The sequence below is a fragment of the Kwoniella dendrophila genome, chromosome 7 (genome assembly GCF_036810415.1).
Source record: "Kwoniella dendrophila CBS 6074 chromosome 7, complete sequence".
In the NCBI taxonomy this organism is placed as follows: Eukaryota; Fungi; Basidiomycota; class Tremellomycetes; order Tremellales; family Cryptococcaceae; genus Kwoniella; species Kwoniella dendrophila.
The window spans coordinates 1,307,307-1,334,652 of record NC_089482.1 but is presented as its reverse complement, the minus strand read 5'-3'; the positions used below and the strand labels follow the sequence as shown (position 1 = coordinate 1,334,652).

At 39.3% G+C, this 27,346-nt stretch overlaps 10 protein-coding genes across 10 annotated transcripts; 4 read left to right on the top strand and 6 right to left on the bottom strand.

Moving 5' to 3' along the window:
* Positions 1-68: 68 nt before the first annotated feature.
* On the top strand, positions 69-673 carry L201_005696 (uncharacterized protein; the record flags this gene model as incomplete). Its single annotated transcript, XM_066221425.1, has 4 exons — positions 69-147; positions 233-272; positions 328-382; positions 479-673. 4 exons carry the CDS (start codon positions 69-71, stop codon positions 671-673), a joined length of 369 nt encoding a protein of 122 aa, XP_066077522.1.
* Positions 674-1,061: 388 nt separating this feature from the next.
* On the bottom strand, positions 1,062-5,527 carry L201_005695 (uncharacterized protein; the record flags this gene model as incomplete). The annotated part of the gene is made up of 8 exons (XM_066221424.1): positions 1,062-1,159; positions 1,226-1,268; positions 1,349-1,456; positions 1,517-2,387; positions 2,441-2,577; positions 2,631-2,717; positions 2,785-4,459; positions 4,533-5,527. The coding sequence occupies 8 exons, from the start codon at positions 5,525-5,527 to the stop codon at positions 1,062-1,064; spliced, it is 4,014 nt and encodes a 1,337-aa protein (XP_066077521.1).
* Positions 5,528-6,605: 1,078 nt separating this feature from the next.
* Positions 6,606-8,774, bottom strand: L201_005694 (uncharacterized protein; the record flags this gene model as incomplete). The annotated part of the gene is made up of 14 exons (XM_066221423.1): positions 6,606-6,642; positions 6,696-6,747; positions 6,812-6,834; positions 6,890-6,949; positions 7,020-7,205; positions 7,273-7,496; positions 7,568-7,582; positions 7,646-7,676; positions 7,744-7,962; positions 8,037-8,129; positions 8,221-8,276; positions 8,358-8,450; positions 8,543-8,616; positions 8,690-8,774. The coding sequence occupies 14 exons, from the start codon at positions 8,772-8,774 to the stop codon at positions 6,606-6,608; spliced, it is 1,248 nt and encodes a 415-aa protein (XP_066077520.1).
* Positions 8,775-9,279: 505 nt separating this feature from the next.
* L201_005693 (uncharacterized protein) lies at positions 9,280-9,750 on the top strand (the record flags this gene model as incomplete). The annotated part of the gene is made up of 1 exon (XM_066221422.1): positions 9,280-9,750. One exon carries the CDS (start codon positions 9,280-9,282, stop codon positions 9,748-9,750), a length of 471 nt encoding a protein of 156 aa, XP_066077519.1.
* A 601-nt stretch (positions 9,751-10,351) lies between these two features.
* L201_005692 (ubiquitin-conjugating enzyme E2 N) lies at positions 10,352-11,413 on the bottom strand (the record flags this gene model as incomplete). The annotated part of the gene is made up of 6 exons (XM_066221421.1): positions 10,352-10,487; positions 10,594-10,666; positions 10,759-10,772; positions 10,865-10,946; positions 11,143-11,257; positions 11,384-11,413. The coding sequence occupies 6 exons, from the start codon at positions 11,411-11,413 to the stop codon at positions 10,352-10,354; spliced, it is 450 nt and encodes a 149-aa protein (XP_066077518.1).
* Positions 11,414-12,442: 1,029 nt separating this feature from the next.
* L201_005691 (uncharacterized protein) lies at positions 12,443-14,130 on the top strand (the record flags this gene model as incomplete). The annotated part of the gene is made up of 13 exons (XM_066221420.1): positions 12,443-12,473; positions 12,539-12,614; positions 12,686-12,725; positions 12,793-12,812; positions 12,875-12,899; positions 12,965-13,061; positions 13,130-13,250; positions 13,311-13,414; positions 13,473-13,506; positions 13,567-13,662; positions 13,712-13,760; positions 13,813-13,918; positions 13,985-14,130. 13 exons carry the CDS (start codon positions 12,443-12,445, stop codon positions 14,128-14,130), a joined length of 945 nt encoding a protein of 314 aa, XP_066077517.1.
* A 633-nt stretch (positions 14,131-14,763) lies between these two features.
* L201_005690 (uncharacterized protein) lies at positions 14,764-16,316 on the top strand (the record flags this gene model as incomplete). The annotated part of the gene is made up of 4 exons (XM_066221419.1): positions 14,764-15,118; positions 15,215-15,693; positions 15,786-15,971; positions 16,068-16,316. 4 exons carry the CDS (start codon positions 14,764-14,766, stop codon positions 16,314-16,316), a joined length of 1,269 nt encoding a protein of 422 aa, XP_066077516.1.
* Positions 16,317-16,549: 233 nt separating this feature from the next.
* On the bottom strand, positions 16,550-18,378 carry L201_005689 (uncharacterized protein; the record flags this gene model as incomplete). The annotated part of the gene is made up of 2 exons (XM_066221418.1): positions 16,550-17,596; positions 17,662-18,378. The coding sequence occupies 2 exons, from the start codon at positions 18,376-18,378 to the stop codon at positions 16,550-16,552; spliced, it is 1,764 nt and encodes a 587-aa protein (XP_066077515.1).
* Positions 18,379-18,813: 435 nt separating this feature from the next.
* Positions 18,814-21,208, bottom strand: L201_005688 (uncharacterized protein; the record flags this gene model as incomplete). Its single annotated transcript, XM_066221417.1, has 13 exons — positions 18,814-19,008; positions 19,087-19,374; positions 19,442-19,492; positions 19,551-19,766; positions 19,873-19,976; positions 20,030-20,078; positions 20,133-20,149; positions 20,204-20,259; positions 20,312-20,328; positions 20,396-20,692; positions 20,817-20,874; positions 20,939-21,138; positions 21,206-21,208. 13 exons carry the CDS (start codon positions 21,206-21,208, stop codon positions 18,814-18,816), a joined length of 1,551 nt encoding a protein of 516 aa, XP_066077514.1.
* A 1,591-nt stretch (positions 21,209-22,799) lies between these two features.
* On the bottom strand, positions 22,800-26,070 carry L201_005687 (uncharacterized protein; the record flags this gene model as incomplete). The annotated part of the gene is made up of 8 exons (XM_066221416.1): positions 22,800-23,291; positions 23,358-23,376; positions 23,441-23,777; positions 23,897-23,971; positions 24,107-25,152; positions 25,209-25,509; positions 25,583-25,857; positions 25,928-26,070. 8 exons carry the CDS (start codon positions 26,068-26,070, stop codon positions 22,800-22,802), a joined length of 2,688 nt encoding a protein of 895 aa, XP_066077513.1.
* Between the last annotated feature and the right edge of the window lie 1,276 nt (positions 26,071-27,346).

The window sequence follows — 27,346 nt, the reverse complement described above, 5'->3', positions numbered from 1 at the left end:
CAAAGATAGTTAATAAAGTAAACAGATAAACAAGATGTAATGATAACTATGTGCTGGGATGAGGAAAAATGGGTGATATAGCAGATCTGACTGCAAAAACATATGAGATAACTAGGTTGATACCTTTCGGAAGAGTTACAAGTTATGGTGAGTCAGTAAAGTCTTCTATTCGTAATTGTTTATGACTTTTACATCAACGCTTACTATCAGGTCCGGTATGAAATATATGTAGGTCATATAGCGAAATTGGCGGGATATCCAACTTATTCAAGGTATGTTAGAATGATATGATCATCAGAGTTAATTCCCTATGTAATTTTGCTTTAGACATGTAGGTAATGCTCTGAAAGCATTACCACCAAATACAGATATACCATGGCAAGTGAGTCTACTCTTGTTTCTTTTGTTAGTTCATTATATAATTATCGTATTGTATAATTGACAGATCAACTATTTTTCTTCTGATTATAACTATTAGAGAGTCATCAATTCAAAAGGAATGATTTCCCCTAGAGGAGATTTAGGTTTAGGTGTAGCTAGACAGAAAGATAGGTTAGAAAATGAAGGTGTTGAAGTTATAACTCTAGTTGGAAACGGTGGTGAAAAAGTTGATTTGAGATTATTCGGTTGGTTTCCTGAAACTTTGGATGGAAATCAAGTGAATAACGAGTAAATGGTATAACGATCAAATATCTCTGGACAAGAGAAACTGTACTCTGGCCGGTGAAGAATGTATATTGATGTATCTATGTCTAGCTCTTGCGACCAATCAAACTCATTATTATCTGTTGTAAAACATAGACTTCCAAGTCATCATATATCATCGGTGTCATCGATTATGACGAGTTATATCACTTGAAACAGTTACATTCCTATCTAGTCATACAATCACCATAGTTATGCGATATCAAAGAACTTTCTAAAGTAGGGATGGGTACAACTGATCATCTGATCAATTACTAAGCTAGAATATTATAAGTGGTTACGAAATAATGTATGAAATAGAACGTGTATATGAGGTATGAATAAGATTGTGATTGACTGATCATGACAATGCACCATTATAATTTCCCTTGACCTAAACCCTCATACAACAAATGTGTCGATCTTTCATACTGAGACGGTAGATGATTTTGTAACATTGATTTAGCGAATATCGCTATTTAAACCATATACTTATCTTAGCCTTTTATCTACCAAGCAACGAATAGAAAGCTAGACTTACGTTCTCTGAATCTTTCTTCAACAGAATCGCATTGTCTCAATATCTATATATCAACACACATATTAGCTTGCCTGCCCAGCCGAGATACTCATCACGAAACACGAAAGCTGAAGGGTAACTTACGACTCTATGGGCTTGTCTATGAATGACTTTTTTCTCGGCTCCCAATCCAGCTCTAGGTTTCAACATATCAGGTTGATCATCCTCCGTAAGGTAAACATCGAAATGTTCCTACAACGAACGTTTATATCAGCCGATGATCTATGACAACAGCGATTAGAAACTATTTACCATTATATAGACCATTCCAGGTGGAAACAATTTCGCATTATCCATATCAGCTCTCATGGTTTTGATTAAACTGACCATCCAATCACTTAGCATCTCTTCGTCGTTGATGCTCTCTTGACTTTCAGCGGACTGCTTTTGGCTATCTTCGGATTGACATTTATTTTCGTTGGTATTATTAATCGGTTTTTCTGGATCGACATTTGACTTGAAATGGCATTTCTCCGTTTGACCTTGATTTTGGTTTTGAGACTTTTTCTGAAAATCAAACTTCCTCTTATTTAAACCAATTACTCTTCCAACAATTTCTTCAGCAATATTACCTTCTTCACTCAGTGTCAAAGCAATATTTTTGAAATCTTTTATAACGCCTAATGACAAAGTAGGTACGACATCGGAATCTTGACACACAGAAGTGATCAAACCTTTGGAGTAATTTGATAAATCTATTGAAGTTACTGCAGGTGGTCCATATGCATAACAATGAATTGGTCTACCAGGTGGTAAACCACTTTTGAAATTTGTCACGAAAGGTGTTGATATTTTTGGATATTCATATGGTTTAGGTAATTTTGAATTTTGTTCCAAAAATGCTGGTGATGGTATTGAACATAATATTGATAATAATGATGCTACTCCTCCACCTAATGAATGTCCAGCTAAAACTAATCCATAATCAGGATATTTCGTCAATGCTTTGAGTAACGTTTCATGTACTGTAGACTGCTTGATAGTTAATTTTCTCGCTGATTGCCACATTCCCGCATGAACATAATAGTTCGCATCTGGATCACCTTGTTCCACATCAATGGATTGGTATTCGCATGTTAAGTCGACAAGGACATCCGATAACCCAAGAGTGCCACGGCAGGTCCTACAATCGAGACTGTCAACGTTACTCCGATCATGGGAAATCAAACCACTTACAAGACAATCGCTTTTAGAGAATGCTCGACCGCGACATAATGTATCAAAGGTGGAGCTTCTTGTTGTATTAAAGCAGCGGATGATTCGGTAAACGAGGATAGTAGCAGACAATCGATGGGTATATTAGTGTGTTGAGCCTGATTTCAGAGTTAGCTTCGCCACCGCATTAGGTTCAAATCAGCTGACTCACAAAGGCCCAACTATTAGCATGATGTTTACCCGTACTCGGAAACATGAAATCACTTGAGCCTAAACCAAGTATCCGAAGAAAGTTTTGCTATTTCCCAGGCGCATCCTAATCAGCAATCATGAGAGGACTTGTAAGAAGGGACGAAGTCACTCACACCATAAGCTGCACTGGAGTATCTCATAAATCTATGAATATTCCTTATCAAGCCTTCATGCGGGAAAAGATTATCTGGATTTGCATCCCCTTTATCTGGCATGGTATGTGAAGAAGCAGATTGCATTCTACTTGAAGATGTGTGTGTAGCTTCTGTAACTGATAAAGATGGTCTAGTGGGATTTCGTGGAGATTCGGGTTGGTCTAGAGTAGTCATTCTCAATTCAGGTGAAGATGTCTGTGAAGGTCGGCGCAAGATGACAGATTGGTGAGGGGACGGTGGAGGTGCTCTTACACCTTGTACTGGTTCTACGTTATTATCGATAGATATCGATGCAGGTCTTTCACGCCTGATCGAAGATGATCTAGAAGGAGGTGAAGTTGACCGTGGACTTGTTTCAGCTGATGGGGTGGGTGTAAGGGTAGAAGGCGGTATGAAAGGCTTTTTGTGAAATGATAATATCCCTTTCGCTTTTGACAAAGATCCATCAGCTGACATATGCCTAGAATGACCGACTCTTCTCAGTGGTGTGGTCGATAATGGTGTACTGGGTGAGGTAGTAGAGGAAGTATCGGTGGATGAAATGAGAGCTTCATTATTATCGTTTGATCTGGCTAAGCTAGGTGAAGATGTTCGACTCCAGTCAATATCTCTTAAATGCCCTTTTCCTCCTCTCAACCTTTCTAGAGAGGCTTTACGCTTGCTGAAACCGCTGCTACCTTCGATACCGTCTTTGACAACATGTCTAACAGTTCTTTTCCGCTGTAATAGCTTGTTTGTCATGGTCTTCAGGACTAACTGAATTCTTTCGGCATTGTGATGTGGGTGTTCCAATGCATCCTGAAAGCTAGCGGTTCCGATAGACTCCTTCCTCGCGAGTGGTATCTTGGTCAATTGAGAATGACTTGGTCCAGCTTCATACTGTTGACCATCAACCTCTACCCAATCCTCGTCATCTGCCTGTTCACCATCATCGGTATGGGTGAAAACGGAAATCAAGCTAGATTTGGGCGATGTTGATACACTGGTTGCAGCTGAACGCATGAGGTAATCTTGATCTTCATCGTCATCTAGAGGTCGAATACCGATCTCAGGCATGCTATACTGTCTTCTGTGGCCAAGAGCCGGATGGCGTTGTAACGGTTCGTCATTTCCCATATCACGTTGTATGCTTTCTACTAAGTGAGTAATGACTGTACTTTCTGTTAACTCATCGGTGATTTCAACTGTAGACTCTCGGCTAATCAGATCTTTCCTCTCCTTTTGATGTGACTCTCTAGCTCGATCATCTGGAGGTCGATCATATATCTCTTCACCTGATTCACCAACTAAGTTGTCCAAGTCATCCATTGTCCAATTAGTCGTTTGAGTACTTGTTCTTCTACTTAAAGCGGGTTGAGAAGATGAACTACTTGATTCGATTGATTCCATATGTTGCCAAAGGCGTTTATTCGCTTCCTCTAGAGAAGGGTTACTTGCGAGTAAAATAGCCGATTCTTTCCTGCTTTCAAGGGTAGATGGTCCAGGTCCAGCCAAAGAGGGTGGGGCCTCCTCTAGAGCTGCTATCGACAAGGCTTCCGCTTCAGGCTCCATAGGTATCTTGGTAGTGGCAGTGGTGGACGTGGATGTGGTATATGAATCTGATTGTTCAGCTTGGATTGTGCAATCATACAAGCTGGATAAGAAATACTTAGTCAGCTATCAAATGCAGCTTCTTTGCATAATCAAGGGAGATGGTTGTGACTCACACTTTCATCTTTAATCTTTTTTCCGTCCTATTCCAAGTAGCAACTTGTAAACAAGTGAAAGCAGTTAAAGCTTTAGTTAAACCTGATAAACTCGATATTGTAGATTGATTTCTTTTGGCTATTCTTTCATCTTGTAAAATTTCTTTTCTAACCATTGTTATTATCGCAGATAAAGATCTTGAAGATTCATTTGAACCAAATAAACTATCAAATAAAGCTACACTTTCTATAGCAGCTGTATGAACAGATTCAATAAATTTTGAAGTGAAAAAGAAACCTGACATTGTAAATAATTCAACCATTGTGAATGTATGATGTATGAAGTAGATTCCTAAATTAGTATATTTATCTAGTATACCTAAGAAATCACCTGTATCTGCCAGACCAGACTTAGTTGTGTTTGTTGTTGTCGATGTTGTCGTTGTCGTCGTTGTCGGTATGACCTGTTTGGAAGTGGTTTCTGTTGTACCTTCTCCCGTCCCGCTCGTGGTCGTGAGTGTTGTCGTGGTTGCGGGTGGATTACTAACAGTTGTTGATGGATTTGTCTTGTTTGATTGCAATAACATGGTATTTAAAGAACCTCCTGAAATTAACGATAACAAATCACCTTCAATAGCTGCATTACTCATCAAATAAACTCTTCTTGCCGATGTGATAGCAGTGATTAACAATCTTCTCATGTAACCTAATGATATTCTCGTAGTATATTGTGAAGTTTCTAAAATAGCTTCAATTATGAACGCGGTTACTTTCAAGGTCATTCTAGTTGATGTTGCTATTGTAGTTACCATGGCTGCTAATGGTGCAGGTAATAGTGTAGGTAGATTGCTTATATCCGCTAAAGGTGTATAACGCGTTATTGATCCTGGCATATATTCTAGAGATCCGCCTGTTGCTGAATGATTATTCTGATTCTGCGTTCCATCTTGAGTGGTATTTACTTGAGGACTTGTAAGCAGAACATTCTTTTCATCTTCTACTGTTGATGTTAACATCGTGAATTGGTGATAAAAGAGATGATGGAATCCGAATGGATCCTCTGGGATATCTATCTGATATGAACCAGTGATGTTATACTGATGTTGCCACCCAGTTTACTGAAAATACTTCTTCGCCTTACTTTGGTGATGAACGTCAATCAACCCGAACAATCAAATTAACAAGTTTTGTCGAATGTAAAATGTTGATGAATGTGAATGAAGCGATGAGTAGCTGATATTCGATTGTCAAATGGTAGTAGTGCAGACTGCTAGATACATTTAATAATCCAGGTGAATGACAAAGATCAAGTCTTAAACTCTATTGGTGATTATCACTTGATGTGTGATGTTGTGTGTTTTAAGTGAGACAATCACTTACTCGCGTTGTAATAATATCCTATTCAGTTTTCAATCAAAATCAATGATTCCAATAGATGTCTAATCATTATTTTCCTTTCCCGGTGGATTATCTCTGTGTATATGATATGATTGATCCGTGACACAACTTACTCAATGATCATGGATTGTCTGATTGGTCATTTATATATATATATTATTGCCGTTCATATGTGAGATATCCTACTTGAATCAAAGTAAACCGAGTGTAAAACTCTGCGAGACACGTCTATCTATGTTGAAATATGTTGATCATACGCGTTCATTATATTCTATCCTACTGCATTGATATATGATACTGTTATTTTGACCGAGGCGTGTGACGTATCTTCAAGTTGAGAAATCAAAAACCGATGTTGAGGATTGTTCTTGTTGATCCGCCCGTGTAACTTGAGACACTCCTAGCTTCGATGGCTAGTACTGTACATGAAGATCAAATCATGACATCCTATAGATCAAAAAAGGATATATCGTATGTCACCATGTGAACAAATCACAACTTTTGATTCAACTTTAAATGTAAAGATAACGGTGAGAAAGTAAGTCCAACCCCGCATCATGTGGTCCTAAATTCTCGGCATCTCTCGTTAAACACCGACCCTGATTCCAGCTCAGCGACACATGTCATGCTTCATCAGACAACGATGCAGTGTAAACTATAACGCTTTACACACATACACTCAGATCTATGCATGGATCATATTGATACAAACACAAAGCGTTGTGCTGGATACCTGAAAAAACGATCACATCAGCTTACATACACGAGGATATGTTTTGCACTGACTTTTGAGATAATCGATCATGAAGGTCTTCCTCCGCAACTTGAGAATCGCCCACTGGAATAGAAGCAAAACGTTAGCTGGAAGAGTCCTAGCTGTACTTTACTTGAAACAGCCTTACATTGATTTCCCAAAGTGAGCCAGCTGTGAAATTCAGATAATCAGCTTCTGATATAGATCACATCCTATAGCAACTCACCCCGGTCGAGTATTATGCTTTCTCCCAAATAGCTCTAATTTCCTTCCATGTGGTGCTAACCTGTTGAGAAAGTTATTATAACTATTAACCCCCTGTCATTTATCGTGAAATAATATGCAATAACACTGACCTCTCTATCACTCCATACACTTCATCAGGTTTTCTACTTGTTTCCCTTACTTCAGCGACGACGACATCTGTATCTACACCTTTTCTGAGTTGACGCAAGGATGGGTGTGTATCCCAAGGTATAGGTGCATTTTTCGGGTGATCAGCAGGTAGCTTCAAAGCAATTAAGAGATGTTCACAGGTATGGCTAAGATCAGTCATATGCTTGATCAGTTTACAAACTCTCCTTATAAAAAGCTGTGAAGTGCACTTACTTCAGCCAGTGACCTGTTCTACCTGTCCTGATCAACCTTTGTAGCTGATTGGTCTTTACCCAAACCAATTCATCAACACGCTTGTATCCCCAAGCAGCAAATAATTCTCTGCCTAACTCCATAGCTCTTCCTGTTACCCATAAACAAAGTATACCCCAATCAGGTTGAAGTGAACGTAAAGGTAATGAACGCATCTCATCATCCGTCATTGTTCCGTAAGGCAGCTATCAATGACATTAGCCAGCAGAAAGTATGTGAGATGCATCTGCGAGACGGAGCCATTGATTAAACATACCGACATGTGAATGTCCTACATGAGTGTACTTGTATTTTAGCTATTGATTTCCTGAATATAGCAAATTGCCAAACTCACCCATGGAGGATCAGCGACAATTACTTGAAATCTAGATAATCACATGAAAATATCAGCCCTTCAGTCCAGGACCTTTTGAGGAGATGAGGTGAACTAACTGTCCAAGTAAAGAATAATAGAAACTCCTGATATCACAATTTATCCATTGAGCTACTGGTGGAGGAACGTATCTTTCTGGTTTTCCAATTTCACCGTTTTCTTCCACCTCATCCAACAATCTTCTCTTGACAGTGACAGGTAACGTCGGAAGTTTCTCACGATGACTAATTTTTGATGTAGATTTTTTGGTTGAAGGCACGACTTGAAAATGCATATACCTATTTTATAATTAAGTATTACGTCCCCGATAGCTTTTCCGCGAAATCCTGAGTATCATGAATGCATGACTTACCTACACTCCCTTACACCTCCTCTGGGTCCATTACCTTCTCCCAACGAAGGATTATTGGCGAACATCGGATCACCATAACACAGATTCAAATATCTGTATGATGTCGACGAGAAGGAGGAAATCGATCAGTTTACATCACTGTTATAGCAAACAGACTAAAAGCTATGATCGGAAGCTAACTTACGAACAGTATCCTAGGGAAACATCTGTCCAAGGTCTTATAATAGGTTCGTAATGAGCCTAAATCACAGATCATCAACAGAAAAGTGTTTTAGCAACCATTAAATTGTGAAATATGATACAATTCGTAGATGCACGTACCTTCTCACAATCGTCTCTAATAGCTTTACAGGCTTCTAAAGTAGTCTCCGTACAGATTGGGTTAAAAGGTTTCTGATTACTTTCATCTTGAGCCTGTATTGGTTGATCAAGTACCATACATTAGCAAATTGAACTTTCCGGGGTTTTTGCAAACTCGCCCATGGTAGGTATCGAAGTTGACTTACAGCTATACGACGTAATTTCGTTTTTGAGCTTTCTCTACTGATCAAAGAGTTGATTTCGCGTATTGTATCGTTATCTAAGCGCAGTTTACATTTACATTAACTCCTCGATTTCGTCAAGTCAGCTAAAGTTTCCAGACCTATACTAACCGCTTCGTTTCCTTGATGGTCCAGCTTCAGCTTGGCCGCCAAATGGCGAGACCTCTACTATGGGTTTTTCAGTTATAACGTCCATTCTGCCTATGATCGATTGAATATTATTTCGTTAACACCCGTCTGTCGGGTGAGATTTTAACAGTTTCGATGCTTGATTTTCGTTTGGGTTTCCTTGTTGGTAGGCCCTGTCTTGATCTTCACGTCAGCAGTGCTGTATCCCTGGACCATATCCTCTATGTCTATAAGTGTTTATTCCAGCAGCACAAGGCTCAACTCAACATTTTGCGTCACGTCCTTAAGTTAGCTTCTTGTTGTTGTTACGTTATTACCGGCGGAAGATATCGCTTTCGGAATTGACGGTGATCTCCGTCCGTAATGATCTCATTCCGACTTTTTCTGGACCTTGAAGAGATGATAATTTGGGTGGCCAAGTGGGATACATAAAATACAACGATCTATCAGTTAACTGAAAAATACATCCACCAGCTTTTGTCTCACAAATATCGAACGATCAACTTCCATCACAGCTGATTCAGAAAGTATAGTACTAAAGTCTTCAGCTCAAACATACCTCTGCCTCCGCAATGATACGTACAACCTTATTCAAATCGCTTCGAACCCTTCCCTTTCCTCCTTCATCCTCATCTTCATCTTCATCTATCGCTCGAACTCCATTATCAGTTCGATCAATTTCATCTACATCTATAACGAGCTCAAAATCAAATAAATCATTTTCTAGACCTGGTCCACCACAATTACCACCAAAAGAACAAGCGGAATTTGAAAGATTGATAAAAGCAAATGAAACTATTGGTGCCTCACCTGATATTGTAGATAATGCTGAAAAAGGTATAAAAGCTTCAGAAGAATTACATAAAGATATTAGAAGAGGTCCAAAACCTGATTTTTCAGGTGATACAAATCCTAAAACAGGTGAAAGAGGAGGTCCTAAAACTGATCCTTTTAAAGCTGGAGATCAGGATTGGAGTTATGCTGGTAGAGTTACAGTAAGTACTGATTGTTGTGTATTGGGATATAGATTAATTTTAGGATAGGAGAAAGGAAAGCTAATCGATGTTGATTGATAACAGGACTTTTAAGTTTATATCGTTGGCGATTATTCCATTTCTTAAGTTTGCTCCATACAACTCCTCGATAAGCCATATCATATATGAATAATCAAAACACAATCGCCGAATCAATTTTTTCCTATTAGATTGTTCTATACCATATAGCGATATAGATAATGCACTGTAAACTACATTGATTAACAGTCAAACACGGTGGGCAAAATACTTTTTGCCGGAAGATTTTTGCGAGGATTACTGTTATCCAGATTAGTTCTTAATCTAAATCATCTGTACTGGAGGAGGCATGAGAGCAGAATCTTGGTCGATATTGGCAGATACTGCTAAGCAAGAAACTACATTGACTTAAACAGCGCAAGGATACGGAAATGGGTATATACAATGAATAAAATACTTCGTTCTCCTTTCATCCTGATCATCTGATCTGACTCCTCTCTTCTCTCTAAAGTCATCATGGGTATACTCCTTCCCACAGAGAAATCTAATTGAGGATCCCGACATTGGTATAAATGGATAATTGTCCTCCCCATAATTCCCTTCACGACTATAGCTAAAAATGTGAGGTAAATTATTGAGCATATTGTCTCGTCCATTCTCTAGCTTGTTCGATAGCTGCACTTTGATTTTCTTTCCAATTTTGTGCTACATCATTTGCTAGTGGATCATCTGGATTTGGTGCACCTAAAAGAGCTTGAATGGAGAGGCTGGACCAATATACGATATTAGTCATCTTGTGCTTGACTGAAGTGAAACCGAAAATACATCATGTTGTGAAAGGTATAAGAAATGGGGAATCCTGCTTATACTCACAGTACGGTTCGGATTTGTAATGCAGGTGACCATTTATCTTTCAAGATATCAAGACAGATTCTACCGAGTTTATCTATTTGTGAAACATTACATTAATTCTGCTAAATGCTTCTTTACCTAAATGCGTATCGGAAATATGGGGGAATGAGTGATCAATAGACGTACCAATATTTGGGTGACTGATTCAACGAGAGAACAGAGATACATCAGCTGCTTGATTCCATGATCATAGTCGAAATACAGCTGGCCGGCATCAATTGTCGATACTCACTAAATTTTAGTCAAGAATCGGACTTTTGGTGGGTTCATAGGATATTCTTCAGGTAAGAACAATTCTAGCTTGAATATACCTCCTGTTGCGCGTTGATAAGGGTTCAGTATTGTTGTCCATTTGTTCATCGATAGAGGACATAATTGTGAATGGAGATCAAGATAAAATTCGACATTTCGCCGTCGATGAGATGGGAAATAAGACGAGAGAGCAAAATAGTGCATAGATTGCTTAATCAGCTAAAACAGAGCAATCTTATTACGATGTAAACTACTCACCTTCATATGGTGATGACTCTGGTCCAGCGACAGTAACGTCAAAGTGTCTTAAATTATCATCTTTGGGAGCAGCTGAAATACCAGGTGGTGAATCTGCCATAAGTCGTTCAGTTTCCTATTAATTTGAAGGCATCCAATGTTCATTTAGTCAATAATAGGGACAAAAGCGAGGATGACCCAGAAGATAGAGCAGTGCCTTTAAGAAGAAGGATCTGTCGTATAGCTACCGGAGGAAACTCACCTTCAAAATACGTTTTGGTAAAGCTGACATCTTGACTGTTCTCTAAATCTATAGATGATAGTATAAGTGTAAATAGATGATATATGCTATTATTCCTCAGATTAGCAGACTTCTCAAGTAGAAAACTTGTTGGATGTTCAAGCTCACAGTCAATGATGTTGAATAGGGTATTAGTGTCAAGACTGTATTAGTCAGAATACAACAACATCGGATGATGTTGAGATGGTTTTGCATGACGTTGAAGCCGACCGACCCGTTGAGCAATTGAAACGTAAGCTAGGGGAGTGAGCGGTGTGAGTTTGGGATAAAATACAAGAAATTCGCGGAATAAATAATAATAACAACCTGTAGTAGGAGCAAGCTGTTACGGTTTAACCGGACAATCGTAACCAATTTCTTCCAGCCAGCATGTTTATCTACAGATCTTCAGCTTGATTAACCTATGACAGCTAAAAGCGATTACATTCAGTAACATCTCCCAGCTCTCAATAACGCCATTTCCAACCGAATGGCAAGGATGAATTCGATTGAAAAATTCTTATCGCTTGGAAATACTAATTTATGGCAACAATTGCCCATCCATATGTCTCCCATACTGCACAAAACTCTTTATAACACTGCTTGGCGATTGTCCGATTACGTACCATGTCTGGTCACGAAGTATAATTCACCCAGCAATATCACCTCAATCAACAAAACACCATGATGCATGTAGGAGCATACGTTTCAATGGAAAAAGAAAAATAACAACGAATCACTCTAGGTATTGTTATCAAGTGAAAATTGGTTCCGAGAACAGCTTATCTATGACGAGAACCGGTTGTAAAATGACATTGAATAACCGTAAAACATGCGTGTTTTTGGTGTTTTTTGATCAAAATTATTTTAGATGGTTTCTGAATAGGTTAAAAGAGCTTTGATCGCAGATTATCAATCGATCTATTTCTTTCTGATTCTAACAATACTTTTTGGAAAGACAATTGCCTTTTTAGCACTTCTTTATTACGAACGTCAACAATCATATAAGATAAATAGAACATAGATTTAGAAACCATTAACATGTCCGCGGTCAAAGAAGGAGATTACGATGGTAAGTTGACTGATACAAAATGTCCTATCAGCTCACACATGCTGATGGCGTATACTGTCTCACAGGCATTCGTGATCAAGTCAGAAAGATAATGAAGCAGCCTGGATATGATGATGGATCTGCTGGACCAGTCTTAGTCAGGTGGGCGAGCTTTGTCCACGTGTTATAGGATATAAAGTTTGATCAATTTCTAATTCGCAATCATTGGATAGGTTGGCATGGCATGCTTCGGGTAATTTCAGTCTGGTAGAGGTGAGTATTCGAAGCTTTTCGTTCTCGTCCTTGAAGGGGATAGGATGCTGATGTGTTGATCGATCAGCATACCGGAGGATCGAACGGGTGAGCTACGATTAGCGCTTTCAGCACAACCACGCCCGATGTTGCTGATAAAAAAATCGCAGTGCGGGAATGAGGTTCCCTCCTGAAGTAAATCAGCTATTCCTTCAGAGCTTCTGAGAATGTTAACATAGCTGAACCGAAACTCTTGCTAGTCCGTGGATCCAGCAAATGCAGGTTTACACCATGCCATATCTTTTTGTCTACCTATTCAAGCGGCAAATCCATGGTTATCACATGCGGATTTATGGAGTAAGTACGATCAGAGCTTCAAGACGTCCATTCTATTCACTTCGCTTAATCTCTCTATGTGTCTTTAGCTCTTGCTGGTATAACAGCAATCGAAGCTATGGGTGGACCGAAGATACCCTGGGAACCTGGTAGGACAGATTATTCTACTGCTGAGGCCGCAGCGGATCATAGAGGTGATATAAGTGAGAGGTAAGCTATCTTCGTATTCCCCTTTGATGCTAGCTGGTATAAAGATTGACGTTTCTACAGACTGCCGGATGGTGCTTTAGGTGCAGATCATATAAGGGAAATTTTTGGTAGAATGGGATTCTCCGATAGAGAGATCGTTGCTCTTTCAGGAGCGCATGCTTTAGGTAAGCAGATGCATATTCGCTATTCATTCGATCCAGCTTACATTGAGTTATTATGTAGGGCGATGCCATGAAGATAGAAGTGGATTTGAAGGGTGAGCGGAGATTATCGAAGAATAACTTTCGATCGGGTAGCTGAACAACGAATCCTTCAGGCAATGGGTAGTCAATCCTATCCGGTTCTCAAACCAGTATTTCAAGCTCCTGTTACGTGACATATGGAAGCCACGAGAATGGAGCGGACCTTTCCAGTAAGCTATATCCGTCCTTATTATTGACGGTAGCTGACCTGGTGTATAGGTACGAGGCGACTGTTGCGGGAACTAAGTTAATGATGTTACCAACGGATGTAAGCTACCTTTTTCGTTGTTGATGATATGTGTAGCTGACGCTGTTATCAGATGGCACTGGTGCAAGATGCCAAATTCAAACAATGGGTAGAGAAATACGCAGCTGATCAAGATCTATTTTTCAAAGACTTCGCTATGGCGTTCGGGAAACTGATAGGTGAGTTGCTTCAATATGTTGAAGTTCAGAGTAGTGCTTGCAGCTGATCTATTTTACGATAATCAGAACTTGGAGTAGATAGAGATGATACGGGATTTGCACAATTAGTCAAGAAGTCCGCGCGGGAGGGCATACCATTAGATCAAACAAGCAGACCTTCCGGTGGCGGATGTCCCTTCGCTGGTGGACAAAAAAGGGATGCCAAGCTTTAGACATGTCAGCATGTTTGTATGTGCCAACATTTTCGCAACTTTACAACCTGTCTAGGGTTGATCAGCCACACGCATTCTCCAGCATACAATATCATGCATCGTATGGTTCGATTTTCTGGACCGAAGAGAGTGGTAATATTGCTGTCATCACTTTACTGATTCATCGTAAGAAAGGACCACTTCGAACGTGAAGCTGAATAGTCCTGTAAAGGATGTTCACGTTACATCCTTTGCAGAGACCCTAAGGATAGCAGGTAAAGGATGATCTCCTTTGTACTGACTAACTTCATGTTTCAGGTCTTTCAAATGATGTGCTAAAAACCGGAATGAGGTGCTGTTGATCTAGATTGACGGACCCAACAAATCGACACCCGCGATTGTCAACATTCCTCGAACAAATTGTATGTATAATTGCAAAAAGAAGAAAATCGTCACTTCTTCTTAATAATTTCTCAAGGTAGCAAGATCTCATACAAAATTGCGACCAGGGGAAACCACGGCAACACGTTCATTACAATCAACCTGAAAGCTCTCTTTCTTTATCAAGAACGACCGAGATTGATTCTCGAATATTCAACATCATAAAAACTATATCTAGCTTTTATCCGGAACTTTCAGTGATACCCAGCCAAGATGCGATTTCTTTCTCATATCATACCAATCTTAACCCTTTTCTCTTCGATATCAATAACAAAAGCACAACTAGATGAAGATATAATATGTCCTGATGGATCATTGTCAGATTATCTTACAACCTTTATGGATGCACTTTATGCTAATGGCTTAACGACATTTGAACAATTGATTGTACATTGGTCAGAAACAGATTCGGGATATGAATTTTTATATGATTTATATCATTCAAATCAAAAGTTAACAATACTTATTCCTACAAATGAAGCTTTTCAACAAAATGGTATAATTAGTCCATTTGATGGTTTGACTGAAGATTGGGGTACAGAGTTGGGTGAATTACACATTTTACAAGGTATGTTTAGTCAAATATTATATTATTTCATTCTTTGCATCACAATCTTACTGTAGAAGAATTGGAAGCTAATTCATGATGTGATGTAATGTATAGGAGATTGGACATATGATAAATTACCTGAAAATGGTCATGGAGTAGCATCGACATCGTTATTAATTGCCAATGAACTGAATGATACTGAATCAAATTCAAATGCATATCAAGCAATGATTTTAGAACGTTCAACTGATAATACAATCAATATTAATGGATGGTGGGGTAATTCAACTAGTATATCAGGAGGACCTTTAGATACAAGTCAACAAGATAAAAATGGTATTTTAGATAATTTAATTATATTACCAATTAATCAAGTTTTATCTTTTCCACCATCATTATCAACTGTATTAGAATCACCTGGTTTAAGTAATATGTCATCAGCATTATCAGTTGTAAATAAATCAGATGAATTAGAAAATAAATTAACTGAATTTGGTTTTACAATTTTTGTACCTACTGATTCAGCTTGGACAGATGAATATAGAAAAATCATGATGGATGATAAAAAAGCTCAAGGTTTAGTTGGAAATCATGTAAGTGTTTCTTTTCCCCATAAGCAACCACCAGTTCTCAAATCCTCTCTTCTTTTAGAGATAAGAACTAACAGTTATATGGTATATTACAGTACACAACCAGCTATTCTTTATTCTCTCCAGCATGGATTGAATCTTCGACTTTTGAACTAAATGTTGAATCAGGTGAAAAATTAACTTTCAAGTATAATGAAGATGATTCAAGCTCGATTGTTTATGGCGAAGTAGAAGCCAAAATCATAAGAAGTGATATCACATTGAACAATGGTGTGATGCATGTCAGTACAGTATCCATTCTTCCCTTACCAATTAATTCACTGGGATCCACAGTAATTTTACAAGCTAATACTCTTTATACGTTCTTCCTTTATTAGGTGATTGACAAAGTCTTATACCCAAGTATCAAAAATACAACTTCAACCAAATCAAAAGGCAAACCAGCTGCGACCTCTTCAGCTGTAACTGTCGCTACTGAAACTGCAACATCAGATAACGGAGATTCGAAGAAAGCCGGTGATAAACCTGTTATTCCTGATGCACCGAAAAATTCAGCTTCAAAGGCTGGGTTATCAGTTCCCTTATTCGTCGTTATCGGTCTAGGATGGTTGTTAAATTTCATATAAGTCTGAAAATAGGTAGCTTTTCGTAATTATGCCAAATTGGGTTTGATACCTTTTTCATATGCAGCTTTATACCCAGTTGGATTCGCATATATACATGGCTTGATAGGTTGCGGTATTGTATAACTACTTATTTAGTACAGACTAATTTATAAATATGGACTATATAGAGCATGTATGTTATAGAAAAATGAAGTATAATGTGGCAGCTTCATGAAACCTGATTGCGTGCGTAATTACAAAGATCTCAAAGAATTTTGGTACAGTTGATTTTTAAGTACGATGAAGTGATGAGATACTGATAAAGTATAAGTAGCGCTTGGTCCAATATCATACCATCGCCCTAATATCGCTCTAAGTTCTTCCTCAGCTGCGTTTAATCCTCTGAACTCCTGATCACTTTTTGCTTGAGCAGCTTCGTTCTCTATATCTCTCTTTCTTTTCTTTTCCCTGATTTGATTTTCCTCTTCTTCAAACTCTCTTTCTTCTTTCTTTTTCTGAATTTCTCTCAATCTTAACTCTTCTTCAAGCTTCTTTCTCCTTTCTCCAGCTTTAAAAGCTTTCCTAAATATTTCATTTTGAGCTTCGTGAACCTTGAGTTGTTCAATGTTTGATTTATATATGTAACTTATATTTCTTTCACTTTCTAATTCCATAGCAAGAAATTTAATTCTACCAGTCAATTCTTGGATCTGATGATCTTTGTCATGTAATTTTCTTTTTAGATCACGGATTGACAGGATAAGTGAACCACGGTATTCCATTAATTGATCACATTTGGAAGCAAAAGTTCTATTCTCACACTTCAATTGTTCATGGTTGATTCTGAGCTGTTCTCTCTCACGAAGGCTTCTCTCGAATGCATCTATTGAATCTTGAATATCATTTCTCGAAAGGCATGCTGAATGATCTCTTGAAGATTTGATGGAGTCGAAACTGAGCGGGGACGGAAGAGATTGGCCCGTAGGTGATCGGATAGGTGTTGTATTTGGCGAAGGAATCGCCTCCGCGGTCAATACAGTACCAGCTGGAAGCTTGGATGAAGTTTTCGGTGGAGCAGGATGATTCTCAAGGGATTTAACTGGAGTTTTTGATGTAAGCTGATCAATGTGAGAGGATTGATGATTGGCTTCGTCGTCACTTGATATGACGATTGCATCATCCGTACAAGCTCCTGGTTGACGATGGGATTGCGACGGAGGACTCGTAGGTTGTCGGGATGTGCTGGACCTCCAAGTTTGGATAGAGTCAAATGTCCGAGATTTGGTTGATGTGCGAATGGGCTAAGTTGTCGATCGTGGGATTACCAAGTCAGCGAGAGAGGATTTTGTGGGTGGAAAGTACTTACCTGATAAGCAAAACCCTCATCATCATCATCATGATCTTGTTCGAAGTCTGCGTCTGAAAGTTCATCTTCCTCTTTTTCTTCTTCCAAGTCCGGAGTCGAGTTTATATAGTCCAGATCTGGAACAAAACTAACATGTTGATTTTCGTTCTTCTTTCCCGATAGCTCTCTACGCACAGGCATAGTATTCTTGCTGTGTACATCTTCAGGATGCAACGACATCTGACACCCCTGTTCCGAGGCTTTGCCTCCCTCTTCAATTGATGTTTCCTTTTTCTTGTGCGATCTCTCTAATGAGATAGGCTTAGGGGTCTTCGGACCATGGTTATGAGGAATCAACCTTTTATACTCTGACACTTCTTTTTCTTCCTCCGAGCCAGCAGCGTCTTCTTCCTGATCGGTCGGGATTGGTAAGAAATCTAATCTCCACGGACCCAAGGTGATTCTTTTTTTACTACATTTATATTTATGCTTGAATACTAGCTGATGTTGACAATCAGATTTGAACCAACTTGCGTCACTTGCACTACCATAATGATCACATCTGACAACAAAATCGGGATTGGCTTTTGTAGGACGCCCACCTGGTGCTATAACATATTGATATCCCTTTAGATGTACTAACTCATTAAGTTTCTTGAGGATTTCTTGATAAGATTTACTAAGTGTACTGTGTAGTTCTTGCAAATCTGGGAACGCGCAGATATTTGTTCTGCTCATGCTGATAAGATCCCTCACCAAGGTCGCGGTGAGGCTGAATATTGCAATTGTTGCGCAGATAAGAGGAAATGCAAGGAATGACGATCGCAAGTCGAAGATATGCCAGTTATATCCAGTCGAAAGGTGATTTGAAGTAGAGCTGAACAAGGAAAACCGGACGAGGTTGTGATTGAGCTGTACAGTGGTTGAAAGATGGGTTGCCACCTAGTTCTACGCACGGACCGTCATGAGTTGGATTGTCAACTTCTAGAGAATTAATTCTTACGACGACCGTACAATACAGGTTATAACTCTTACAGACAACGTGAGGATGATCGCTGAAGATCAAGTAAATTGGATTTGTAAGGTTGTTGTGGGTGTGCCGAAGAGGAGTCATCCAACTGTGGGCAGATTTGAATTTTGAAGGCGACCAATGTTGAGCATAATCCATACAACCTAATAATTCCATCTCCAATCATCTATATCATCTAAGTGTACTGAGCTACCAAATTTATAGCCTTTCTTGTCTTGTTCATACGTGCATATCCTTCTTTCAAATGATTGGCTTAAACATTTCCCATTGATCAGACACAGTGATAACTTGTATGCTCGAACAGCGGATTGACGACCCCTACAAGGGTTAACACTGACCTACAGGATGACAGATCCAACTCCGTCAGCTCGTGAGACTCAGTTGATAATGGATATGCTGCCGGCGAGCTGAATTACCGTATGCCTTTCGATCCCTTTAAACTGTGTTACTCCCTTGATATTCCAAACCTCAATCTCACCTTCTACTTCGTCATTGTATTTATGGACATGTGGTCTCTTCGTTTGCTCATCAGTGTCGTCCTCATCATCGTCATCGTCATCGTCGTCCGGGTTCTTCTTGGGCCTAGTACAAACTTGATCAACTTGTACCAAAGCGATATTGTGGTCTTTTGCCCAATCTAAAACGCTTGATGAAAATCTGAAATTATAGCTTGAAGATCCCGTGGTCAGCGGGGCGATGATACACTTATTCAGGCAGTATCAGCTTGTATAGTCTCGAATGACTGAATTATAAGGTGAGCTGGTTACTCACGTCGGGAGGCAGTCCGAAATATCGGTTTGGACCAGAGGGAGCATCAACAATCTGAAAGGGAATTCAAAATGAGTTGAACTATCGCAGGCAGGACACTCTGTTGACTGACCTGACAGTACCCTACCACCCTATGCCACCAGCAATTGTTCTCTCCTATATTACCCCATTTACCTCTGAAATTTAGCCAGCTCTGATTGCCTTGATGCCAAATTTTGCGTCGGTTTTCCGGGCCATCCCAATATATAGCCGGAACGACGTGATTCTTGGTATCCCATATAGGTCCTTCGTCATCAGTCAGATCGATCAATTTAAACAAGTTGCCTATCTGTAAGACCGAAAACATTGCTGTTCATCAGCTCATGTTGAAACTAGCATAGTACAAAGTCATAACTTACGTTCGCATATATGTGATCTCCTGGTTCAGGCCATACACCATGGCTCCCAGCAGCAACGTAAGCTACAGGCCTGCCATCTATCTTTTCTATGTCTTCCCAGCGGAATGTACCGGCACTGAAACGACCACCAGTGTGAGTAGCTGGTTGAGGTTTGTAAGCTTCGCTTCACCCCAGGCTCTGATCAGTAACTCACTATAGTCAGCCGACACCGGTGTACCGTTCACTGTTCTCATGCGCAAGTGCTATTTCAGGATACAAAAATGAGCTAAATCGATAATGGCACGGTAATAGCTCACCTCCCAGTCGGCAACATCTGTAGTTATGTGAAGGATCAGCATGGTAATTACTATTTGGGTTGATCACTCACGATTGCCTAATATGCCAAAAAGCCCAATCGGTTTACCAAAGTTGAAAGGGTAGAATCTGCTAACAAATAAGTTTGCGATCGCTCCGATGAAGGGACCAGTAAGCTTACGTCCAGTACCATAAATCCTATCATATCAACGGTGTAAGCGCTATTCTGCTTATAGGTGTACAAGTGGAAAAAATTCCAACCTACCACAATTCCATTACCTTGATCTACGCCGAAGCCATATACTTCTTCTTCAACCTGTCCACGTTCGTTTTGATTGTTACCCCGAGAATGCTGCCTCTTCCGCTGAGCATTTTGAGTGATATTATCCCTGCCATATGGCCCGAATAGATACGCTGATTCTTCATCTAAAAATGGCTGAGGGTTATGCGGTTCTTTGATTGATAGGAATAGCCCGGATCCACTGGAAGGTAGTTGATCGATCTGTGAGCGATTGAGCAAGGATGGATCTATGGTAGTGATTTCGCCCGAACTTGACTCGGTCTAATTGAATAATATAGTAAAACACAATATAGTAAAACACAATATAGTAAAACACAATAAAGCATAACATAGCATAAATCAGTGTAAGCCTGAATGACTGACTATTTCAACGTAAAATGCTTACGAAATTATAGTGAGGAAGCATATAATCTACAGAAGAAGGGAAGAACGATTCTAGCTCTCTAATTTCAACGTGTGATTAGCTATATAATCATGTATCGATGTTATGCGACCATTTAAACTCACGATAGCTTGAATATGGGTGCATACTGCTCTAGCAATTTGATGATGCTCTCACTACTGGTGGATGGATCTGATATTTCCACCGCGGGATTGGAGTTTGCAGGAGCCAAGAAGGATCCCTGGGTTTGCTTAACGGATCTCAGCGGAGATGAGACAACTTGTCCAGCTAGAAACGATAGACACCATATCGCGGCTGCCGAGGGCTGAGTGCATATCTGGAGAAATCAGCTTGAACCAACACACTGGCTGTTAAAGGGGAAAACTACTCACCATTGTTGAGAATCACTACTAATACCAAGAGTGTATTGAGGCTGCACTTGGTTCTGATCCTAACAGAGATGTAAAAATACCAGACATAGAAGAAAGGCTCTATCAAAGGAAAAGCCATCACGTTTGATGGCAAAAGGTTACTCAACGTGACTGATAATCACTGGTGTATGACGTTGGACGTGCTATCGATAGCCGGTCCGTACTGTGAGATCCGTCGGTGGAGGTAGTCCACCTAGAAGTTAGTTCATCTCTTCAGGCAACTCCTTAAAATCAAGTCAACTCTTGGAGCCACAAGTTGAGGATCAATCCTTGTCAATAAACGAAATAAGATTCCTGAGGATTGTTTCGGTGTTATATCTCGATTCTTCCTTTCATCATCGCGAGGTGGTAAACCAAGTTAATGTGTGCTCGGATCCGTTTTTTGGAATGCGACCTTAGCCTAAATGTGCAACAATATACGTATCATGTAAGCAGTAGATAAGCCAAGGATAAATATGTGTCGAGCTAGATTAAGATAATTTATGCTTTACTTCTTCTTCTCTGCCTTTCCCTCTTCCTTCCTTGTCCTTCTGTTCTCTTTTCATATACACAAACAAACACTTCTTGACTTGAATTGACTACCTCTCTTACCCAATCAAACCACCGATACTTACAGGGAGACTACTCGCCAATACATGGACACTCTTTGGGACCATACTGCAAATTTAACGTGGAAACATTCGAGCAGATCATTTGGGAATTGCTCACAAAGAAATATCAGATTATTATGATTCATCAATTAGGAGTATAAAGACATGGAAGTAAATTATAAAAGAAGTCATCAAGATAGTGAACATAGATAAATCCAGGATGTCCAAACCCGTTGAACACATCACAGGAATAACGCTTCTGTGACTGTAAGGAGGAAATTAATGGAATATACACCCAAGAATAATGATTTGTAATCAAATATGACGAGCTTGAGAGTATACACAGGAATTTGTTTGAAAGATCATGACAGAGAACATATGGAGAATGTAAGGTTAAATGCTGAACTATATGATGAACAAAAATCTCAAAAGGATATCCTAAAAAAGATTTGACCAAGTCAAAATACGATTAAAAGCTATATAGAATAGGGCAGCCAATAACCTGGTCATCTTTCCCAGCAAATACAAAGGTCTGATAGAACAGTAGCTGGCAGTCTGCATTGCGGAGAATCAACTGAACAAGAAAAGAGGAAGCTGCATAAAGAGGACGATCCCGAGTTGCCTGTCACGAAAATGAAAGCGACAAATCAATAAAGCTAAAAGTTTCAGGATACGAGTTCACCGTATGTAATTCTGTTATAGTGAAACCATAATGCGTTTTTCAAACCACCTATTGAAAAATTGAGAAGCTGCATATTTGTGTGCTAGACTCATGCGATCTGCATTGGGCACAAGCCTTGTAGCGCGTAGGTCTGTTGATTCGGATTCATTTATATACATTTATTCAAAGAGACAAATTATTGAAGAGGTAAAATTAAAATAACAAAATACAAAAAAAACGAAAACCCTTCAATTCAAGAAACATTAAACTTTCATTTATTCAGGTATATGTATATTTAATCTATTTATTGTCTTCTGGCGGCATTTACTGCAGAGGTATTTTGAGCACCTGCACCTTGTTTAGCTGCTGGGTGAGATTGACCTGTTACAGCTGGATGAGAATTATCGAATAAATCGAAAGCGTTTGATCTCCATTCTTTACCACTAGCAGCTAAATCTGAAGTGTGGAACATTCTCTTAGCAGCAGATTTCTCGTGGTTGTGAGAGAGATCTGGGTTAAGTTGACTATCCCTATCAGTGACAATCTTGAATGTACCAGTCTTAGCATCTGCTTTTTGAGCTGTTTCTTGAGCATTAGCTTTCTTTCTGGCGTAAAGGTCTTTAAGTGTTTGTGATCTTGTAGTCTCGTCAGATCGTTTAGCTTCGTCCATTCGGTTTCTAACTTCAACTAATTGATCATCAAGGTGACCTAAAGCTGTTCTCATAGCAACTTGAACGGCTGATGTAATAGCTTTCTTGATAAGACCGGTAGCGATACCTTTAATGAATTTGTAAAGCTAAAACACGAATAAATCACATCAGAATATGCACAATAACATCAAAATGAGTCGGAGAGGGCTTACAAGATCATGTTTGCTCTCACTAAATACATACACAGATTATATTAGCAACATCCTGAAGGAAGGAGGAGAGGAGGAGAGCTTACCGGATAGAGAATTTGAGAGTATCAATTTCAACATTGACGTGGTTGACTTTGAAAACTGAATCTCTTCTGTTTTCAACAGATTCTAATTCAACATCGATTCCAATACCTTTACCAGCGATAACAACATCTGCGATACCGTGATCAGAAATCTTAGGCCATCCTGATTTTCTTCGGAAAGCAAAGTTGACATCTCTGATATCAGCTTGGATTTGACTGAGTGAAAGTCTGAATCGGTGGTGGTGTAAGTCTGGAATTTGGTTGTTGATTTGTGGGTATGGAGAGAATCTGAAAGAGTTTTGGGCTTCCAAGAATACGATGTTTGGGAAAAGGTTAGGACCTATTGAAGAAAGAAGAGACGATGTTAGCAACTGAAGAAGCGAAGAAGATGTGATGAAGGGATGTCGTAAGAAAGTGCCACAATTGGCTTTTCTACTAGACGCGCGATAGTTAACCCACCTGAGAGAACAAGGTTCTCGATAACTAAATCAATAGAGTCATCAGAGTATTCAGCTCTTGGAATTGGAACGTAACCTATGCATAAAAAGGATTGTCAGTCATGGTATTCAAGAGTATGAGCGATTGATAAAGGGCAAATATTGGAGACTTGAGAGAAAGCACGGTGACAGTGAATCCCACCGAAGTGATACAGATAGTTTGACTACTCACCAATTTGTCTGATGAATGTAGGAAGTAAAACACTTCTAACATCGTTCCATAACTTAGGTTTGAAAGTAAGGTTACCTTCAGAGTTGAATAGAAGATCTTTAGTGAATCTCTTAATATCTTCACCGAATCTTCTGTTCAATGGATCATCGTTGAAAGCGGTAAACCAAACTTGGAGTTCATCGAATAATCTTTCTTGGTGACCCTTGTATTTATCAGTGAAGAATGATTTACCATCTTCTCTAAGTTGAGTAGCTTCTCTATCAGATTCATCTTCAAGAATGTATCCAGGTTCAAGTAAAACTCTGTGTACGTAATCGTTTAATCTTGAGAAGTAACCTCTTAAGTGAGAATCGTTTTGAGCATCAGAATAGATTTGATCTAAAGCATCTGTGATACCATTCATTGATCTGCCATTAGCGAATCTTTCTAATAAAGTTCTGAATTTCAATGTGGAATCTCCGATTGATGGATCATCAGCAACAGCTTGAGCTGATCCAACACCTTTGTTGGCAACATGTTTAGCATGACCTTGGTAGTTTTCTAAAGTATCAAGTAACCATGAAATAGCCTCTTGGTAATCTTTGTGTTCTTGACATTCAACAACAACTTTCTTTAATCTGTAAATGAATTGTTCTCTTCTTTCTTCAGGTAATTGTTCTTTGAAGAATTGTTTGGTATCTTGAAGAGCATCAGCGGCTCTAGCTCTGTGTTCATCAGGAATTCTTTCTTTAAGTTGGTTTAATTTACCTCTAGCTTGACCTTCAGCTTCAGCTCGATCAGCATCAGTATTTCGGTTGACATTACCACCTTGAACATCAACATCGTTTGGTGTCTTTTCGTTGGCTCTACCTAAGACTTGATCTTTTTGTTCTCTGAGAGAAGCATTTGGATTTCTAGCATTGTTTAAATCATGAGCATGTTCTCTAGCTGAACCTTTAGCATCGGCTTTAGCTTCTTCTTTTCTGTTTTGAGCTTCATTCTTGGCTTGTTGAGCTTGGTCATAAACTTGACCGGCTGGTCTAGCGTTACCGTCGGTATCAACAACCCTGTAAAATATGTCAGCATATACACTAAAATGGTGTTGTATAAAACTTAAACTCACTTGGCAGATCTTGGGTCATCTTTAGGGTTGTATCTTACTTGAGAACCATCTGGACCTTTAACTTGGAGTTCTGGGGTATCATTTGGACCAAGTCTTTTACCATCGGCACCAATCCATTCTTTAGATGGGGCTTCTTGGTCAACTGAATCAAGTTGTTCTTGATTTGGTCTAGCTTTGTCGGCAACTTTGGCAGCACCGGTAGCGAAGATATCTCTACCAATGATTCCAAAATCACTTAAAAGTTTTCTAGCTTCGGAGTTGGTGAGGAAAAGAGTGATGAGGACTCGGAGGTGGGCGGCGGCTACGTCAAAGAAGAGAAATCATTAGTTGACTGCCACTTGTAAAGACGATGTGGCGCATGACTATAGACGTACCTTGGTTGGCATCGGCTTGAACATCACCTTTAGATACAGGTACAACACCAGATTGTTTGGCTCTTGAAGCATCACCAGAGTAAGAAGCCCATACAGCATTTTGGAAAAGCTCATCGGCGTTCTTCTCAGCTACAATAGCTCTAGCAGTTTCAATGATATCTCTGAAATCTTCAATTAATTCACGACCTTCAGGTGAAAGTTTCTGTGTTTCGACTGGAGAATGGGTGACTGAGTAACCAAGAGCTTTATCTATTTGATGGTTATCTGGTAATCGACTATAAGAGATATAAAAAGTAATTAGCGATGTTGTATATAGTGGTAATACTTGAGAAATATGCTACTCACCCGTCTCGGAAAGCTTCAACAACACCCCACAGTTTCAATTTTCTTTGGATATCAGCTTCAAGTTCAGCACCTGAAGCAGCGGTTGTTACACCCATCTTAGATGGGTGGGCGGAAATTTCTGATCTTGTTGGGGCTACACTCATGATGGATAATTAATTCTAACTGGTGGCGCAGATAGAAAGGATCAAATCAGCTAAAGTTTTCTTCGATCGATTCTACAGTATGATGCAGCCACTTTTGTATGCGGTATTAGAACTGATACTCACGGCTACAGTTATAAGTTATAATAATGAGAAATGGACAAAAAAATGAGATTGGAATGCTCTAAAATATTATATGAATGATGTTGAGCGATAAGTATATGATGTGGAAGGGAGAAACAATATTATTTTTCTTAGTATCAATACAATATATATGTTATCTTTTTTCACTCGGACCTTGGGATGGCGACAGAAACACTTTTCGTTCTTCCTTGTTTGCATAATTAACGTATTGTGACGGATGACATCATTGGTAAACAAAAAGTTCACCATAGAGGCATCAAAGTTTTATCAACTCACAAAAGAAAGCGTCATAATTCGACTTTTAGACCCTTAACTGTTCTTACAGAAAACCTTTGTGTGTGTTTATTCCCCTTTTCAGATTGTAAATAAATGCGATTTGTTCTAGGCAATTTACTCTTTGGATGATCCCATAATTGATAGATCGTCCTTCGACCCCACCATAGAAGTTCCTCTGCGTACCTCTTTTTTTGTGTTTATGACGTATGACGTATTCGATTCAGGGGTGAATCCAAATCAATTTCAATTCCAGCTAACTGCTATGTATATCGCATCGTTTTTGTTTTTCTTAGTCCGCAGTCTGCAAATATCCTTTTTGTCATTGCCACATCACTTCCCCTTTCCTGCGTAAATTACAGTCAATGCGCAGGGGGAGATCGTGCCAAGTCGCAATATGCATTCGGAGCGCTAGTTGAATACCGGCTTTGTTAGGTAGATTTAAAGCATATGCTGATAACTAAAAAATACACTAAAATGTCGATGATGAGCTCATCATATCATGAAAACATGACCAGCCACCAAAACCGCCACTCATCAGAATCTACTTTTACGATTATGAGAATACCCTGAACAACTCATGATTTGATCGAAATACAAAAGTCCTCCTGGTTAGGTCAAAGTCATGGCGATCATTTTCTCGTAGTTTCCGAACGCATAACGAAAGCAGTAAGAAATGTTAATCAGTGCCGTCATGAACACATGTCCAATTGCTTAACTTATCAGAATACAAAGACAATAGAGTTGCCACTTTTGATGTATCATGAAACGTACGCACTCAAGTTAGAGCCACATTTGATGGTAACTTAACCTAATTAACTTAATTAAACTACAGCACACACACATCTATAGAGTTGATGAA